General features: G+C 39.5%; 1 protein-coding gene across 9 annotated transcripts in view; it reads left to right on the top strand.

The window, feature by feature from the left end:
- RALGAPA2 (Ral GTPase activating protein catalytic subunit alpha 2) overlaps positions 1-20,625 on the top strand; it is a 311,877-nt gene that overhangs the window by 187,097 nt on the left and 104,155 nt on the right. For all 9 annotated transcript variants that reach the window (XM_032859300.1, XM_032859299.1, XM_032859298.1 and 6 more), the window contains 8 exons: positions 1,055-1,165; positions 2,848-2,916; positions 3,203-3,340; positions 5,685-5,868; positions 10,862-11,633; positions 12,480-12,551; positions 16,756-16,879; positions 19,008-19,163. In XM_032859300.1, the coding sequence (XP_032715191.1) occupies positions 1,055-1,165; positions 2,848-2,916; positions 3,203-3,340; positions 5,685-5,868; positions 10,862-11,633; positions 12,480-12,551; positions 16,756-16,879; positions 19,008-19,163 (1,626 nt within the window). The remainder of the gene's footprint in view (positions 1-1,054; positions 1,166-2,847; positions 2,917-3,202; positions 3,341-5,684; positions 5,869-10,861; positions 11,634-12,479; positions 12,552-16,755; positions 16,880-19,007; positions 19,164-20,625) is intronic.

The following is a 20,625-nucleotide window of genomic DNA, read 5'->3' as shown; positions in this document are numbered from 1 at the left end:
TATCCTATTGAATTCAAATGAATCCCCTTTGCCCTAACTTCTTCCTTTTCCTGTGCATTTACACTGAGATACTAAATGTTGACTTTTATGTATCTGTGTGGTGCTGAGGTCAATTAGGATGTGCTTCTTGGGACTTGGAACTCCTGGCAAGGAAATAACTAAGCTATGTATCCAGAGGTTTCCCAAAGCCACATATCCAGAGGTTCTCCCAAATCGGTGACAAATCTTTCTTCTGTAGATAATGAGGTATGGCTAGCAGAGTAGTCCCAGGTTCTGGCCAGGGAGAGAGGCGCAGGGTGCCTTCATCTGTTTCATCCACCCCAGCCAACAGCCCTTGTAGGCACCATCCCTCCCCTATTGACATGCCATCTTGCAAGAACTGGGAGCATCCAGAGGACCTTGGACACACTCCAGACTCCGAAAACATACTCAAAGTAATTGAATACACTAGAGCTTATGAATTATGTTCTTGGAGTCGTCAAAGTTTCGCATTTCTTAGTACATTACATGTGGACGTTCAGTTTAATTTTAGAAGACAGAAAGTCACTTGCTCAGTCCATTTCTCCAGGTGTAAAATGAAGATCACGTCTACCTTGCAGAGCTGCTAGTGTGGATTTATCAATGCAGAAATGAGGAAAATTCTTGTAAAAGGTCCAGCACATAGGGTATACTCAGTAGTGGACTGGACATTTTAATTTTAATTTTAATTTTAATTTTAATTTTAATTTCCTCTAGTTGTCAAAACTATAATCTATGCGATCTGCATGAGGCATCTGAAATTATGGTTTTAATTTTCCTATGACTGAACAACAGCTACTTATTTCTGTAGAACTTTAAGTAAGTTAATACAGCTAGTCTGGACAAGAGGCAGTTACAGGATGATGATCATACACAAACTATCTGGTACCAGGACACATTTTTCAAAAATTGAATGCCAGACAAGAAAACGTATCCCTAAACATCGCTAGAAAGAAATGCCTCTTCTTTTCTTCCTTAGGACAAATGTACGTGTTAAGTTCAATCCTTTTGTTTGGGGTTTCGTTTCCTTTTATAGTTTTCTAACAAAATCGTGGCTCAGGTGGCCTGTGATGTTCTTCAGTTGCTGGTTTCCTACTGGGAAAAGCTTCAGATGTTTGAAACCTCTCTGCCTCGGAAAATTGCAGAAGTAAGTCTTTTCCTGTAATGCTAAAACATAAGCCTTTCCCTCTCACTCTATTCGGTATTTAATGAATTACAGATACTCAAATAATTGTTAGAGAACTGTCTATTACATTGCCATACGAGTCATTCGTTTTAAGATTAAATCGCACTGGCTCTTCTCAGCTGTGATTTCAGGCACTACGTAAAGAAGCCACCAGTGTTCAGGGCAGAGTCTCACACTTGGGGAGTTTGAAAAGCAGACACGACCACAACAAAGAGACCTTTTGTAGATTGGGCTTCATTCATCGAGAGTAATTTGGATGGTGCCAACAAGGAGTAGGCAGCTGGTTATGATGCCCTCCGTGCAGGGGCGGGGGGCAGGGGGACTGTTGTGTGAAACAGGAGTCTCTTCCAGACTGAAGCCCTGGACCACGCTTTCTGCCATAGCGTGATTACCCAGTTGTAATGAGATTACTACTCTAATACCCGCGGGCGGGGGTAGGGGGGTAGTTGTTGGGAGAAAAGGACAGAAGGAGCAGAAAGAATCATCCCAGTGATGATATCCTGGAGGCCGGTTATATCTGAGGGTGCTTGCCTGTACAGAAGAGGTACCCTCCCCTCTGTAAGTGCCTGCATATGAGGCACATCCATTCCTGCCAGTTTTGAAAGCTGCCCTTTCTGAAACATGCCCTGTTCTTTACACATGCAGTGGTAACTCTTCAAGGAAATTTGACTTATCTCTGTGTGGTATTACAGGGAAAGAAAAAGTGATATTGATTTATTTTCTCTCAGCCCTAGGTAGATTTCACCAGTGAGATCACTTTGTTCTCTCAGGGAGACTTTAGGTGACCTAGAGTTTGGAGCTCTGGACATAGGAATATCAGATGCTGCAAGTTGTAAAGTTGTGTTCTAGGGCAACTACGTATAGTTGACCCTTGAACAACATGGGTTTGAGCTGCATAAGTCAATTTGTATGTGGATTTTTTTTGGATAGAGGACTGTAAATACATTTTCTCTTCCTTATGATTTTCTTAACATTTTCTTTTCACTAGCTTACTTTATTGTAAGTCTACAGCGTAGAATATATATAACATACAAAATATGTGTTGATCATCCATTTATGTTATTGATGACACTTCTGGCCTGCAGTCAGCTAATAGTAGTTAAATTGGGGGGAAGTCAAAATTTATACATGGATTTTTACTGTGCCCGGCGGAGGGGTGGTCAGCACCAAAATACCCGGGTTGTTCAAAGATCACTTACAGTTTATCATCAAAAGAGAAATATCTTTGAGAATACAAGGGGTGCTTACACCAGGACAAGAGATAGAGACATGAATGGTTTATAAGAAAATCAAATGGTAGTATTTTCATAGTTATTTTTGAAAATGTTTTTTACTTTCATTGTGTAAAGTATGGAGACTGATGATAGGACTTGTGTGACCACAGAGAGAAATGTCCCTTCCTCTGGGGCCCCCAATTTCAGCACTGGTAGGGTAGAGTGGAGACTAGGTGTGGGTCTGTCACTTTCTCCTGATTTTCAGGACCACAGGGAGCTCTAAACTGGCTCTCTGCTTTTTAATCACCTTCCTCTAGCAAGTTGGCACCAAGCTGGGTTTAGTGCAAGGCCATTTTGGGACTCTTATCATATAGTTTCCCAAACTATTGCTATGGTCTGTTTCATTGGGGGTTTGTCTTTTTTATGCAGATCCTTGTGGCCACAATTGCTTTTCTTCTACCAAGTGCAGAGTACTCCTCAGTGGAAACAGATAAAAAGGTAGGTGGCACATCAGCTAAGTTTTTTCCAGAGGTTGGATTTTTTTTTTTTTTTTAACATAAGACAAAATTATAAATAATGTTCTATGTAGGGATATCCTTTGTAGTTTTCTTCTGTATTGGTCCTAATGGTCTCCCCTGTGAAAACTTTATTCATTCATTTCTTGTGCATTTGTGTGTCCACTGAATAATTATTATTGTGTAGGGACTGTTCTCTTGTTTGCTATTACATGTAGCAAAGTTTGAAGGATTGCAATATATGTTACTGGGCCTGTTTCCTCTTCCAGTTTATTGTGTCCTTGCTACTCTGCCTCTTGGACTGGTGCATGGCATTGCCAGTGAGCACCCTCCTCCACCCAGTGTCCACAGCGGCCCTGGAAGAGCAGCACTCGTCCAGAGCCCCTTTGTTGGATTATATCTACAGGGTGAGTCTCTATTTGGGCCTCAGGGACATAGAGTATAGACTTAAGCATCAGAGAATTAACAAAATATGTTCTATACATTTACTTATTTGTGCCCTTTTGAAAAGCATATTTGGGGGCTGAAACATTTTAAAAGAAAAGAATAATTTAAGGAGTGAAAACAGAGCAGATATTCTTGTAGAGAAGCAATGGTTACTCAGTGAAAGAAGCTTGCATTTTCACATGACTTCCATCTTTAAACAACTGCGGTTTGACCAGAAACCACCGCTCCCCGACCCCCGTCAATTTTCATGTAACATGGTCTATCTGTACTTCATTTTAAAAAGAACTGTTGATGTTGTAGGAATATTTACAGCTGTAGTTTGACAAAATCTGCTTATCAAAAGAAGAAGTATAAAGGACACAGTACTCTCTTTGCTTTAAAAGATTTTAAGAAATAAATTTTTTTAAGATTTTTTATTTATTTGAGAGAAAGAGACAGAGATAGTGAGAGAGGGCACAAGCAGGGAGGAGAGGAAGAAGCAGGCTCCCCCACTGAGCAGGGAACTCCACTCAGGGCTCCATCCCAGGACCCTGAGATCATGACCTGAGCTGACACTTAACCAACTAAGCCACCAAGACACCCCGAGTCTTAAGAAATAAATAAAGGAAATATATCACTTCAAAGTATTTAGCCTCGTCATTTTTATAGTACTTAAAATATTTGAATTTCACCCCCTACTGATGCCTAGGTTTGGTGTTTGCTCTGGACCCTTTATATTATCCTTCTGTATTGGCTTTACATTCCCTCCTGTGAAAGCCTTATTTATGAATTTAGCGTTTGTGTATCATTGAATAATTACTACTAGGTAGAGACAATTCTGCGTATTGTTTTAGTAACAAACCTTTACTAATTTATAATCTTTACTTTTATAAAGGTTATAAATAATTTATGATTTATACTTATAATGTTTATTTACATATGCCAATATATGTATGCCAAATATAATTTATATTTATAACTTAAAACCTTTACTTTTTTTAAAGATTTTATTTATTTGTGAGAAAGTGAGTGAGAGAGCACAAGCAGGGGGAACAGCAGAGGCAGAGGGAGAAGCAGGCTCCCCACTGAGTAGGAACCCTGACGTGGGGCTTGATCCCAGGACCCTGAGATCATGACTTGAGCAGAAGGCAGATGCTTAACTGACTGAGCCACCCAGGCGCCACTACTAATAACCTTTAAAAAAAAAAATATTCCAAGTCATTAACTTATTACTTGGTTGCCTTTTTTAAAAATGTATTAAACACAAGGGAAAAAGACACTTAACATGGTTGAAATTCTACTAAAAAGTATTGCGTATTTTTAAGTTGTTTCTTTAGTGATCAAAACTTTTAATAACTCTGTTAGGATTCATTAGATACTTCTGTCATCTTTGTGGCTTATAAACCCATGTGAGCCCTGGCTCGACCAAATAAAGTAGCCACAGTCATTTAAATTTATCTCTTTTCTAGTGTTTTTTTTTGTTGTTGTTTAAAGATTTCTCTTAAAATTGTTTTACCAATAAAAAAGTCACCTCCTCGTTAACACAATTCACAAATTTACTGAATAATATTATTGTATTTTTAAAGGAAACTTTTTATTGAAGTATAATATGCATCCAGAAAACTATATCAGTCATAAGTTCTTCTTGATGGATTTTCACAAAGTGGTTACACCTGTGAAACCAGATCCCAACTGCAGAAACTAAATAGTCTTGGTATCCCAGAAGTCCCCATCATGCCTCCCTACTAGTCACTATCTCCATACACACACCTGGGGTACTGCCTGCCTGTCTAACAGTGTAGATTTTTTTGTACTTTGTATGGCTGAAATTATGCAGTATGTGCTTCTGTGTCTGATGTCCTTCACTCAGCATTATTTCTGAGGGATTCATTTATACTGTTGTGAATAATCTTTCACTCACTGCTGTTTGGTAATACACAATGAGAGTATGCCATGATTTATGTATCTGTCCTACTGTTGATGCGTATTTGGGTAGTAGAGCTTTGGACCATAAAAAGAAGTTCTATGAACATTCTGGTGGGCCACAGCAGGACTTAGCTGTGTGCTCCCACCTAGAATGGCAAAATAAGCACTTTTTAACTTTCACTTTCCTTTCATCTTGAGAATATATTTATTGGCGTTGTTGTAAAAGGAGCAGAATAATCTTGCAAATAGCAAGAAGATGTTTTAGAATGGAAAGGTATTCAAGTATTACCAACCCTATCAAGTATTACCTGCCTCCTAAGTGCTGTTGTGGTTTGGCAGGTTGTCAGGGACAGGGGGTTAGTCACATCCATGGCACACATTCCCTTCTGTTTCTCACAGGTTCTGCACTGCTGTGTTTGTGGCTCAAGCACATACACCCAGCAGAGTCACTACACACTGACCCTGGCTGACCTGTCCTCCCCGGATTACGATCCTTTCCTGCCACTGGCAAATGTGAAGAATTCCGAGCCAGTCCAGTATCATTCTTCAGCAGATTTGGGAAACCTGCTCACAGTTGAAGAGGGTGAGATTCTTCAGAATAATAATTCTCATGGGTGGGAAAAAGAAAGATTGTAGCCTTTGCCCATGCTTGCTACGTTATTTTTAAAAATTAACTTGTTTCTGCTTTCTAGACTCCTCTGTGATAGTAAGCTCTGCCTGCCTTGCTTCTTTTTTTCTGTTTCTTCGCCCCCTCTCTCTTTTCCTATCTTAGTTGAATTTTGTATTGAGGACCTATATGTTTCTCTAGACCTATGAGACCCATAGAAAAAGTCTCATTTCTACCCCAGAAGAACTTTACATGTAACTAGAGAGACAGGATTAACGCAGGACTCATTCATGAACCAGTAGCACTGTGGCGGGTTCCTGTGAGGAAGGACCTAAGCCAGACTTAGAAGGATGGGCAGACTTTGAAAGGATCTCGTGGAGGGTTGCAGACTAGGAGAGCATTGTAGAGAGGTAGGGATTTGCATGCTACAGTTTGAGGATCACTCTGCTGATGGCAGGGGGCCTATTTTAGAATATGTGGGTATTGTCAGGATTAGGAACTGCTATATGATCTCCTCAACCACCTTCTTCCTGGAAGGACAAAAGCCTATCTCTGGGCTTTGAGATGTGAGTCCAAAGGTAGGTATATCACCTGTACATGTGAAATACTCATGAAATGCGTAAACTCTGAATATTGATGAAAGATAACAAATATGGCATATCATATCAAAATACCAATCAAAATTTCCTGATTGTGATACTGTACTATAGCTATACTATGTAAGATATTACCAGGGGAATGAAGGCTATTTGGGATCTCTCTGTGTTATTTCTTACGAGTGCATGTGAATCTTCAATTGTCTAAAAGTTAAAAAAAAAAAAATGTGGGTGTGGAGTTTTAGATCATCCATGAAAATGTTATGGACTTTGCAAGTTAAAACCTAGGTCCAAGGATGGAACCTTAGGGGGGGAAATCACTGTAAAGAAAAAGGAATGAGATAATGTCACCAGGAAAGCTAAGTCAGGGAAATAGAAAAAGAACCCAGAAAGAGTCAGTTCCGAAAAGTTGAGGAAAGAAAGGGGATAAGGAGCCAAGAAAAGTAAACAGTGCTACGTGCTTCAAAACCATCAGGGAGGGTGAAGCCAAAACAAGAGCTTTTTTATTTCCCAGCTAAGCATTTGGTGATGAGCTTTGCTGAATACTTTAGGCATGGCAGTTAGTCTGTAACTAACTAGCCAGATAACCTGAGCAAGTGATTTGGGGTTGACTGTTCGGACCCCAAGACATTCTTCTTGTAGGGCCTGTGGTGGAGAAAGGAAGGACAGTAGCCAGGTGAGGGCACAGAGTCCAGGGCTATGCTTGCAAGACTGTAGAATCTGGAGTATGGTTTAGGCCAAGAGAAAGGGGACAGGCGAGGTGACAATGAAGAAGATAAGAGTGGGGGCACCATGCAGAGGCAAAGGCTCTGGAATCTGTCCAGTCCTGATTTTATAGATGAGCAACTGAGGTGAAGGGATTTTCCCAAAGGTACATAAGTCAGAAGTAAGGGAGGTGAAATTTGAATTGAAGATATAATGACCAAGTTCCTGAAATATCACAGTATTTACTCTGAAATTTTTCCACAGAGTAGACTAAAGACTTTTAGTTATGGTGGTGGATGGTACCTGGCACATTTTCACATTGTCATCTCAGTTGGCCTCCATTTGCTTGATCATTTAGTTGCCTTTTCTGGACTTCCGCTCTTCTTTCAAAGTCCACTATTTACAGGTGGCTCCGTTGTTAAGTGTCTGTCTTCGGCTCAGGTCAAGATCCCAGGGGCCTGTCAAATAAATAAATAAAATCTTTAAAAATAAAGTGTACTATTTTCCTGATTATAAATTCAAGCCATATCTTTAAAAAATAATCAGAATGATCCTTGATCCATTTCTTTTGTTGGTTCCTACCATGCAGTTTGTGTCCTAGAAGGAAAGTGGCTCTCTTTTTCTGAAAGGCATTAATTTAGACTCATCCCACATGGCTATCCCTAAAAGAGGTTACCACATATTATGAACTGTCACTTGAAAATAGCAGGAGATTGATAGGTTAGTGGAAAATGAAAAACCTAAAAATGCACATTTAAATTTTGGGACCACCTTGCTTTCAATGTACAACACTCTTGGACTTTATTTTCCAGAAAACCTCAAACCTTGTGCAAACTGCTTGTCCTAACATAGTTCTGTGGTACTAAAAGTAACTGTTTGAATTTCAGTGTCAGAGGAGTTTTAAAATTCACTAACACTTTAACTAGATAAAAAAGCAAAGCAGCTTTAAAACATATTGGCATGCACAGACATTCAAAGATGATAGCTGAAGTATTTTAGGTTAAACAAAAATGTGCTTGTATTTGAGCGTTTTTTTTTTTCATTCAGTGTCATAATTTATCATTCATAACCAAACTGTTTTTTCTCTCATGTTTCTGGGAAGCAATATTGTATTTTTATCTATTATATTCAAGTGACTCTTTCATTCCCTATTATGTACTATTTGATATAAATACTACTTTCAAATAGTTGCAAGCAAGAGACACATTCAGTTGTCTCCAGCTGAGGTGCCTGCTGGCCCAGCTCAAGGAAAAGCCACTGATGGTAAACACAGGTGCTCAAATTTCTCATCATTAATACCTAATTGCTTTTAAAAGAAGGAAAGAGGGGAGCTTTAAAAACTGAAATTTAAAAGACAAAACTAAAATTACTGCCTTTCTGTTTCATCTCTAAATTTAGCGAAATAAGATAAATATTTAGATATTTTTTCATGGTTTGTGGAAGCTATGAGATTTTCTCATGAATGGAGTCTAGTTTTCTCTTTATTTTTCAGGGAACCACAGGCAGTAGATGCAGCTGAAGTCTGTCAGGAAAAAACAATTTTTACTTCACAAATACTCCCTTTCCTTACTTTTCAATACCAAAAATATTTGGAGTTTTGATTGGGTGTGTCATGGTTTATGGCTTGATTAGTGTGACTCCACTTGATTTCCCACTGTAGAATTCAAACACATTCCTTAAAATACAAATTTGTATGTATCTCAGATTGAAAGCACAACCTGTGTAAGTAAAAGCAGAGGAAAGTTGCTTTTCCAGTTATAATTGTCTGCGTTGGGCTTTACCAAATTGGACCTTTGTCCTCAGTTCTGTAGCCTGCTCTGTCGAGTTATCACCATGCGCTGTTACCATAGCCTCCTGAACCCCCAGCTGGCCATGTCTTTGTTGTTTGGGGCATTAACATTTCTGACAGAGCACATATTCATATGGAATGATAAGCATGAATAAAAAGCATCTGTAACTTTTGAAAAAGTTAATATGGACACAAAAGCAAAGGCATTCATAACTGTGATTTCAGGGGAATTAGTTGAGGTGTTTAAATTTCTCAGCTGTATGGAAATCATACACTTTTCTACAAGGGTCAGGAAGGACAGTTGAATTTGTCAGAGATGGATGTAAATGACCTTTGGTTATGAAAACTGAAGTTTTCATGTGAGATTTTATTTTGCATTCTTGCATACAGTGATTTCTTGTTCACTGAATAGCAAAAATTAAGAAGAAATTCAAGAAAAAGTCAGGACGATCTTGTTCATCAGTCATCACAATGGGGTTCCTACACTCTAGGATTTGATTGTTTCTTGGTAGGATTTATACATCATACAATTAATGTTTCATAGATAAGTTCATTGAATTTTTAATGTCTGAGAAGGAAGTTGTTTAGCATCAGAAAGCATAATTTAGAGTTATTTGTGTTTAATTAATATTGGAGTTTTCTATTATGATTTTAGAAACCAAGTATTTCTTAAACCTTTAAGCCCAAAGTACAAGTCTTATTTAAATATCCAGTGATATTTTTTATTGAAATTAGAAGAGTTCATTTTCAGTTGTTCTTCGATAATACACAGTTCTTTTCTAACCTTGGCAAATTACAATTTCTCTGACCACTCTGAAACTTAAGTGATTGTTTCCCTCCATGCTTACCAATTGTTTTCTCTGCTTCTTCCTTTACCCCTCCAGCATTTCACAGAGCCCACCTTCACATTCTAATGTCAGTCTTCCTACACTTTTGAAGCCTTAAACATTTTGTAAGTCACTTGCTCTTAGGCCTTTAATCATCAACTGCAAATTCAGTTAAAACCTTCTATTTCTGTGAGTTAATTAATGAATCAGATTCCATTAAATATTTAAAATGCCCAAGCAACAAAACATAAATTGTCACAAGATCTTAAAGCAGATTTCGTCAAATCCATCCACGACATCACAAGCTTGATTCATTTTATCATCATCTGCCTTTACCCTGGTGAAGGTAGTGGAGTAACCTCTGTGACCTAGACCTCCAACCCACCACCTTTCCCACCAGATCCTCTCCAGCTGCAGGTTGCACCTCCCAGAACTCCCTGAACCATCAGCTCTTTCAGGAGAGGGAAATTCTCTGGTTTATTGCTGTATCTACAGATTTTTAAGTGTCCCTAGAATGAGATCTTCATGGAAGTTGGTTCTTTTAGCAATGTATTTATTTGCTTGTTTGTTTATTTATTTTTTAAAATGAACATATATTGTATTATTTATTTCAGGGGTACAGGTCTGTGATTCATCAGTCTTACACCCATCACTCCACAATAGCACATACCCTCCCCATTGTCCATCACCCAGATACCCCATCCCCCCCACTCCCCTCCCCTCCAGCACCTGCAGTTTGTTTCCTGAGATTAAGAGTCTCTTATAGTTTGTCTCCCTGTCTGGTTTTGTCTTGTTTCATTTTTTCCTCTCTTCCCCTACGATCTTCTGCCTTGTTTCTTATTCCACATATCAGTTTATATGATAATTGTCTTTCTCTGATTGACTTATTTCTAGCAATCTATATAAATTGTACTTTTAATTCACATAGAATTAGTGTCAAAAAAGAAAATAGATGAAAAAAATGCCCAGACTAAAACAAATCCAACATTCCGAGTACAGATTTTGACCTTCCTTTCCCATTGTCTGCTATGTTCCCTTATCCCGGCTCACAGAGCGGAAAAGGAGGAGTTTGGAGCTGATCCCCCTGACTGCCCGCATGGTGATGGCCCACCTGGTGAACCACCTGGGACACTTCCCGCTGTGTGGGGGTCCCGCTGTTCTACACAGCCTGGTCAGTGAGAACCATGACAATGCACACGCCGAGGCCCCCGAGCTGTCTTCCGAGGTGTTCCGGAGCCCAAACCTTCAGCTCTTTGTGCTGAATGACAGCACCCTCATCTCCTACCTTCAGACACCCTCAGAAGGGCCAGCAGGCGGCTCACGGGGGGGTGCCTTGTCAGATGTCAGAGTAATCGTGCGGGATATCTCAGGGAAGTACTCTTGGGACGGGAAGGTTTTGTATGGACCATTGGAAGGCTGCTTAGCACCCAGCAGTAGAAGTCCTGCATTTCTGATTTCGGGCTGGCATCCTCAAGCTTTGGGAGCTCAGAAGGATTTTTCTCAAATTGAGGAGGGAGATGATGTCCTCGACAAATTACTTGAAAACATTGGCCACACAAGTCCCGAATGCCTTTTACCATCACAGCTAAATCTAAATGAGCCCTCCCCACCCCCACGGGGAATGAACCGTGACCAGGAGAAGGAAATCACTGAGGTCATTTTGCGCCAGAATGCCCAAGAAGACAACTACATCCAGAGGTGTAACTCTGACTCAGCCATGAAGATCACCAGCCAGGAGCAGCCCTCACCAGTAGAGCCACGAGGACCCTTTTATTTCTGCAGGTTGTTGCTCAATGACTTGGGGATGAATTCTTGGGACAGAAGGTAACAATCCTCTCTAGACCTTCACCTATTTTATCATTATTTTTGTGTGTTTGTTCTTGTTCTCAGTTTGGGTTTGGGAAGCAGAGAATAGAAATGGAGATTTTTCTTTCTACGTTTACAGTCTATTTTCTGCTGCTAAGTTAAAGCTACAAGTGGAACTAATTGTGCTCTACTGAGGCACATACTGAATTTCAGACATCTCTTATATTTTAAAGAGTATCAGACATTTTCTGTGTGACTGTGTGTGTGTGTGTTAATTACTGCTCTGTCCATTATTGCTTCTGTTGTCACAAAAGATGCAAATGGACTCCAAAGATGAATAAGCCACCATCTCACCTGAGGTCTGGTGAAGGAGGTAGACTTGGCACAACTCTGATGAAAGATAGCATGACATGGGGGTCCAAGAGGAACAGTTAATCCAGTGCAAAGTGTGGGATGGTAAGGGAAGGCTTTGTGAAAGAGCTGGTCTTGAACTGGATCCTGACAGTGGAGTGGGGTTTCTAAGGATAGAGATGGGGAAAAGGGATTCACAGCAGAGCTGATAGTGAAAAAAGGCACAGACAGGCACACACACATCAGTGACACACTTATTCACCTCCGAGCATCCAGTGTCAATGGATAGTGATGGGGTGTCATGGAATTTTGATGCCTTCAAATGTCTTAAGGAGAATGGAGCTCATTCTGTGGGCTCAGATCATAAATCTTTCATGAATGAAGAGGGTTATGGATGGGTATAGAGGTATAGTAGGAAGGGTATGGGTATAGTAGGTAGGTTTGTTGATTGATTGGAAAGGGAAGAATTGATCTGTGATTATACATCTTTTCTTCCATCTCTTTTTTTAATAGAAAAAATTTCCATCTGTTGAAGAAAAATTCCAAACTATTGAGAGAGCTAAAAAATCTGGACTCCCGTCAGTGGTATGTGAAAGTATATCATTCTACTTCCTTCCTGCCTATGAGTATGTGTGCTTGGATGACAGAGCTGCAGGAATGAATACACCTGCAGAGACACCCAAAGGTCATTCTATAATCAGAATCTGGTAACATCTGCACATGCCATACCTTTGGTGTTTTCCCCCTTGAGGAGTAAGCTTACATGCTTACTATGCTGAGAAGAAGTCATTGCTCCCATCTAATCTGTCTTTGGTTGAGGACCTTTTCATGTGGCAGCCAGTGGACATTCATTCTCATTTAATTTCTGTAGAGATTAAATTCCTCTTTCTCCAATGAGGAACAGAGGCTTACCAGGCTCAGACACCTACCTGTGCTCACACATAACCATGTTGTTTGAACCAGCAAGTCTGACTTCATAACCCAGGTTGTGTCCCAATGCACTGGCTGCAGTCTCTGCTCTATAATGTGAGTAAGCTTAAAACCAGTGTGTTTCAGTTAGTAATTTCCTAGTAGTGAGGCTTCTTCTCAAAGCTGGTCAAATCTCAGGTGTGCTCCTTATCTGTACAATCTTAGAAGCAATTCTACAGATGAACTCAGGACCAGTTTTTGATTTGGGGGAAATGTGTGCTTCCAAAAACATCTCAGGCAATAGTAAGTGTAGTGCTTTGTACATAACAGGTGCTTCAAAGTCTTGAATAAACTGCTTGTTTAGTTTTAGTTTTTAAAAAACTTATTTTCTAAAAAATAGCTTTTTGTTCCTCTCTTATTCCCCATAGAATATCATTAGGTATCTCATTACAGATGAAAAACCTGAAGCCATTATTCCTCACATTGCCCTTCATCATATTCAGTTTCCCAATTGTTGTTATGCTTCTTTTTCTCTAGAGGCATAGAGACCAAATTCTCTGTGGAAACTCTGTGAGGGGTTTCTTGAGAAGGACTCAGGGGTTCACTTCTCTGTACCTCTTGTCCTCCAGTATTAAACAAGCAGTCACTTGGGCTCCAAACTCAGCTTTTCAAGCATATGCTGAATTATTCCATGCTTCCTAGTATTAAGTGAATACATCGGTATCTTTTAATTTGTGGCCAATTTGAGTGTTAATGCACTTTAGTTGCATGAGGTACAATTGGATGAGCTCCCTGGGGTGCTGTTGCAGTAAAATATAGCTTTGGAGAGCTGATCAGCAAATCTTCTGTCCCTTAATTAACCTTTGCTTAAAATCCAAACTCCTGGATTTAGTATCTTCTTAATATCTAAAAAAAGGTATCAGTTTACTTTGTTAATAGTACAGGGTGTGTTTGAGGTTCTTTTTGGAAAAAAAAAAATGGAAATAAGTTGGGGACTCTAGGTATGAGAAATCTAGACAGTCCCATGTATTGGTTAGTTAACAGGTAAGAATATACCTTGTCCCTCAACTTCTGGTTAGGGTGGCTGTGTTTATTTCTGATACCAGTTTATCTCCCTGCTGTCAAGGCATAGTTCCTGCTTAGCGTGTTCTTAGGAAAAGTAGAGACTGCGTGGGAACTATTATCTATATACCGTGAAGATAGTGAAGATGTAAAAGGTGTCATGAATGCACATGCAAATTACAGTGGGCTCCTCTTTTAAATATTAATACTTCTTGTCACCACATGGTAAAGTGAAAGTTAAAATCATGTTTTTTTTTTTCTTTGTTTGGCTTTGTAATGTGACAGCACAAGGAAACTGAGCTATTTTGGTCTATTCCTAATAAGAAAGAAAAAATGCATTCTAATGAGGAAGAGGAAATGTTGATTTTATGTGCCTGCGTTCCTGAATTACCTGCTCCTTCATGCATTGGTGGTGCAGCTTATGGATATGAAGTGCTGTTGCTAATTATCATTTCAAAAGCCTGGCTCTAATAAGACCAGACACAGCGTCTGATCCTGGCAGGCTCTCTGTGGTGCTAACATTTTGGAGGATGTGAAATTTGATGAATGTTTACAGCTAAAGGTCACCTTTCCTTATACCTACATCAGTCAGGCAGTCACTGGGGCTTAGCTCTTGTGCTCCCATGTTGAGTTAATGAGGACTCGAGGACCTGCAAGCAACTACAAGATAAAAAGCTTGGACTTTGAGGAGAGTCAACAAAAATGTTTCAGATAAACCTGAGATGGTCTTGTTATATGTATAGAACAGAGAATAATCACATGCTGAGGACTTTTGAATATACAGAGAGAGTTACAGAAAGGAATTGAGTGACTATACTTTTTTTCCTTTTGTTGAAAAAGACAGTCTTTCAGGTCATAAGTCATGATCTCTGTCATCATCTGAGCCCCCAAATGATTATAGCTCTGAGAATAAGCTAGTCAGATTCTAGTGGGTGTGTCCTGCCTGTCACTCAGGGAATAAATGGTGTGGTAGTTTCAGGGCTCTGTACTGCATGAGGACAAGCTTTCTGACAGTCTGAGAGCACGTGGTCTCTACTCTAGAGCATCAGTCCCCTGGATCAGTCACCACAAAACCTCCCTCTTCTCGCAGCAGTGGTAGGTTCGCATTAAGAGAGGCGCCCCCAACTGTGTGCTTGTGCCATGCCAGTCAGAGCATTCAGGATGTCCACTTTCTCCAGAGGTAGCAGGATAGCGCTCATCAAAAGCCTTAAAAGTAGGCAATGACCAAGATTCTTTTTCTATGAATGTATTCAAAGGACATATCAAAGATAATGTTATAGTGTCTTTAAAACTGGAAGCAACTTAAAGGTCCAATGATAAGGATTTGGGATAAGGTGTATTCATATACTGGAACGTTACACAACCATTAATAACTTTGTCATACAAACACATGGTATAAAAGTGTTCCCACTCAAAAATGGTTTACATGGTGACTTTTATGTTATGCATATTTTATACAGTAAAAAAAGTGTTCACAAATATTTTAAGTTAAAATTATCAGTTGCAAAACAAGGTGTAGTAACTTCTCACTTTTGCATATGAAAATGCATCTTAAAATCCTAACAGTTGCAATTTCAACATAGAAGCAAAGAGCATAAGTGAATTTTTATTCTTCTCTTTCCTTTCTGTATTTTCTAATTTTACTCATGAACTATGGGAGAAATGAATCCTTGACTTATTTTTATGACTTTTTAGTTCAGTTTCATTTCATTCTGCTTATTAAGTAAAAACATAAGTCCTACGGAAGGAAATATTTGCAAATATGTTAAAATATAGAGCCCAAATTCTACTAGTATAGGTGTCTAATCAGATTACAATGCTAAGATGTTGAACAATTAAGACTGTAGAAACATTTCTTTATGTTTGACACTTGGTGGTTTTTCCTATGAGATTTTTCAGGATGCAATGCAAAAATAATAAGGAAGGTAGAACTCTGCTGGCGATAATCCAAAATTTAAAAAAATAGAGACTTGAATAAAACTTGGATGATGGGGCCACAGAATGAGTGGTTCTTGATGAAAGCTCTGAATTAGCACAGTGCCTTCATCTCTAAACTATCACCAAATTGCCAGGTAAAAAAGTCTAGTTATTTCGACACTTTAGGGTATAATTTGTAGAAATTGGTTATTGATCTATTTATATATAGCATCGGGTCTCTTGTCAACAGAGATTTAACTGAGCAGCTATTATATGCCAAGGACCAGGGTACATATACAAAAGGCAAAAAGGCAGGACTCCTGTCCTCAGAGTACAGATCATGTTAACTTGATTTAACAGCAAAGCACCCAAAATCCATCATGGAGGAAGTGGATGAATGGTACAGTTCCAGTCAGGGAGCTATCTAGTATCCTTTTTTCAAAGTGTGTTAAGTGAAATACAGGCAGTCACATAGACCTAGTCTCAACTGGTATCTATGTGAAACGCTTTCACATATATTTTTTTTTACACCAAAAATGTAGAGAGTTTGTCCAATAATGTGTTCTAACATGCTGTTAAATATGTCACATGTTCTGAGAGTGATCTCAAGAACCATATTGCCCTGCTTCAATTCCTGGCCTCCCACTTGCTGTGTGCTTTTTGTTTAATTTTCTGTGCCTCCTTTCAACCACCTCTACAACGGAAGTGATGATAATTGTCTCTTTAGAGTGTTTGCAAAGAGTGAATGAGACCATGTGTCGAACCTTGTCAGAACAGTGACTGACCCCTAGTAAATTCTCCGTAAATGTAAAGCTCTGTATTAGGAGTCACGCTGGTAGCTGCGGTGAAATAAAATTTTAAATATGAGAATTCTAACTCCTTTAAATTGAAAAATTTATAGCCGTGAAACGCACAAAATTGCGGTGTTTTACATTGCTGAAGGTCAAGAAGACAAGTGTTCAATCCTCTCCAATGAAAGAGGAAGCCAAGCATATGAAGACTTTGTTGCCGGACTTGGATGGGAGGTAATTCATTTCATTTGGGAGCTATTTATTGACCAGTACTATTTAAGGATGTATATAAACTGAACATCAATCATACAAGGTTTTACATTCAAATCTAGTACAGATAGTGTTATAGAGTTGATGAATGTATTGAATTTGGCATCTTCTGTTAGTTGCTTTTCAGTACTTCATACATGAACTTTTGTTTCCCTTAACTTTTCCTTTAATGTTATTTCATCTGCTTTTTCTCCAAACCGAGTAGTCAAATCGACTCACCCAGCCATAGACAGTATATGGGAAGAGAAGATAAATATGGGCAGAGAAGCATTGGTTTTAGCTGCAGTATGGAGATTGGAGAAGAAAAAAGTGACTTGGTGGGTGAAAAATATGAAGAAAGAGCTGGATGAAGTCAAAAATTGTCATGAAAATTGAATAGAGTAGCCATTATGGTTTTTCAGCCAACCTCTTTCCCTAAGGGAGATCCCAGGATGACTGATACTGAAAGAATTCACTTTTTCTCTGCTGAATAATAGTCTGACAGACAGACATATACATTTATACGCAAGTGTGCCTGCACACACACCTATCTGTCTCTTGGAACATAAATCTAAAGGAAATTACATCTCCAGAATCCAAAAGAACTCAGAGTAGTTATAATGGAAATCACCATATCTGAAATAGTTTCCTTACTTTTCCTTACTTTTGTTTTGGTTTCTTGGTTATCTGTGCTGTGGGAAACTTTCTAGATACATAAATAAGACTTGTGTCTGAGAGTTAAATGTTAACAAGGAAGCTGATATGAAGATGGGGACAGGAGAACCCTACATCAAGGTTAAGACCATGTACTTTATAAAATGTCAAGTAGATTTTAGTCTGAAAGAGTTAACTGTACTCCAATAAGTTGTCCTTCTTACTAATGAAGTGACTTTTTATTTATTGTAGAATATACTTTATCATTTTAACCAATATACTTTTTAAACCAACACATTCTTAACTGGAGTTTTAAGAAAAGACTAGAACATTAATTTAGTGTATATATTGATCATATTTGGCACAGAAGAGATCCTTCTATTGCTTTTTTTTCAGTTGTATTACAACAGATGCTTTACTGAAAGAATACTAGTTCATGAAAAGTTAAATTTAATAAAGAGGGTGTGGGTCCTAGGCAATGACTAAGAAGTGATTATTCACACCGTAACTTGAAAAAGAATAATAATAATAAAAGAATGATAACTCCCAGACTTGTAGTAGTGGTATAAATCAAAACAACCCCTTTGAAGCATAGTTTAGCAATGGCTGTTAATTTTTTTTTTTTTAAGATTTTATATATTTATTTAGGCAGAGAGGCAGGCGGAGAGAGAGGAGGAAGCAGGCTCCCTGCTGAGCAGAGAGCCTGATGTGAGCCTCAATCCCAGGACTCTGGGCTCATGACCTGAGCCACCCAGGTGCCCCGTGGCTTTTAAAATTTTAAAACATTTGTAATCTTTGATAAAACATCCTACCAAAACATTCCTTTGAATGCTCCTTGTGATTTGATCATACCAGCACTGTTTGAGAAAGCAGAAAATCCCACAAATCCATCAATAGGGAAACTCTGTGTGTGTGTATGTGTGTGTACATAAACACATATAAATACACATACATACACACGTATTCATATGTTTGTATGTATAAGATGGAAAAAAGCTAGAGAAATGTGCATCAAATTTGTGATGGTGCCTTTCTTAGGTTGATAGGATTTTGGAGCACTTTCATTGTAACGGTTTCTTTTTTTTTTTTTTTTTTTAAGATATTATTCATTTATTTGACATAGAGAAGGAGAGAACACAAGCAGGGGGAGAAGCAGAGGTAGAGGGAGAAGCAGGCTTCCTGCAAAGCAGGGGAAACCCAATACAGGGCTCTATCCCAGGACTCCGTGATCATGACCTGAGCTGAAGGCAGTGGCTTAAACAGCTGAGCTACCTAGGCATCCCCATTGTGAAGGTTTCTTTAATGTTTTGATTTTGTCTAATTTGGTATTATATTTGTTTGTTATCAAAAATCAAAGTGAAAATAATTATATTTCTTTAAAAGAAAGGACATTTTTGCTTGGTGAATGAGGACAATTTAGGGTTGACCCTCACTCTTCCCTCTTTGTTACCTGCGTCAGGTGGATCTCTCAACCCACTGTGGGTTCATGGGCGGACTTCAGCGCAATGGCAGCACAGGGCAGACTGCCCCTTACTATGCTACCTCGACTGTGGAAGTGATTTTCCACGTTTCAACTCGGATGCCATCAGACTCAGATGATTCACTCACCAAAAAGGTAAGAAGCCTCTTTGAGGATTGAGGACCATTCTTAGCTACCATGGTTTATAGGTAAGACTCTTGTAGTCCAGTCAAAGCCCTTGGCATGACATGCACCAAGACTGATTTCCTCTGGGTGCAATTTCAGTGTATTTCTTCTCAAGCTACAGTTGTAATTAATCTGAAATATCTAACTTGGCAAAACTAGACAAAGAAGTAAGTGAAAAGTTTGAGTCTTAAATCCTGAGATTAAGATATAGGAAAAGGAAGGTTCTTAAATGTTGTTAATTTTGGATCTTCCTTCATCTGACTGTTAACTGACAGAAAATAGCATTGTTGACCTCTCAGGTTGGCAAAGGTCTTAAGATGCAAGGACTCTGTCCTGACAGATTGCCGAGAAAGTAGGCACCTCCCAGTCTTGCTGGGGGCAATTGGGCAGTATCTGTGAAAATCACAAGTACAGGTGTGCTCCTGCCTAGGGGTCCCACCTTTGGCACTGACCTTGTTTCTCTTCCAACTTGGGCCCAGGAGGCAGTTTTCTCTAGAATTGAGAGGAAACGTCCTCCATCTCTGAGGAACTCCCCAGGGGTACATGGCCCTGAACTTTCAAACCTGCAAGATGTTTACTTCAGGCGACCCTCTATTAGAGGTGAGGAGCACCTTAAAAGAAGAGGAATCCTAGTCTGGAAAAGAAGCCTAGAAGTCTGACCCATTTCTCTGAGTTTCCAGATGAAACGGCAGCTAGCCTGCTCTAGTGGGTGGCAGAGTGAGCCTGGAATCCCTACCTCACACCCACTCACTTCCTACAAGGATGCAAGAAAACTACAGCAGCACCTCAGTGGATGGGAAAATAGCTCATTCAGGAACTAAAAAATCCATTAAAGGATTAAGTGTGGTGGTTATAGCCAGGTTCTAAAGACAGGCAGATGTGAGCTCAACTGTTAGTAGTCCATGCCTCAGTTTCCCCATCTACTAAACGAGATTGAAAACAGTTACAGGGTTGTTGCGAAGTAATGGATAATGCTCATACAACTGCTTAGCATGGTGCCTGGTGTAGGATCTCTAACATCAGCCCTCGTCATTGCCCATTGGTCTAATTGAATCTTTTTTCTCTTGCCGCATTAGGAGTGACTGATATTGGCCAATGGGCCCCACTGTTACCACCTCATCTCTTCTCTCTGCAGTTTTGCTTTTTCATCACTACAGCTCCAGATGTCTAGACCACCTATATCGTGGGCGGTGGTATTCATAAAACCTCAGAACTTGGGTCACAGCACAATCACAGACAACATTCACAGTGACTTAGTGTCTGGGATGTGCAGAGCACGACGGCCATGTGCTGCCTCCCTCAGGCATGGAGGAGCTGCCTCCATGTCTTAGGTTTTAATGGCCACCCTGGTGGCGATATTCTTATTGAAGGGGGGACCCTGCTCTGTTTCAGATTACCAGGACCTTAGGCAGGGCTTCCATATCCTTTATAC

This window comes from Lontra canadensis, unplaced genomic scaffold (genome assembly GCF_010015895.1).
Source record: "Lontra canadensis isolate GAN:19392208 unplaced genomic scaffold, GSC_riverotter_1.0 scaffold16, whole genome shotgun sequence".
NCBI classification, from domain to species: domain Eukaryota; kingdom Metazoa; phylum Chordata; class Mammalia; order Carnivora; family Mustelidae; genus Lontra; species Lontra canadensis.
Note: the sequence above shows the minus strand (reverse complement) of the source record. Positions and strands in the feature narration are given on the sequence as shown.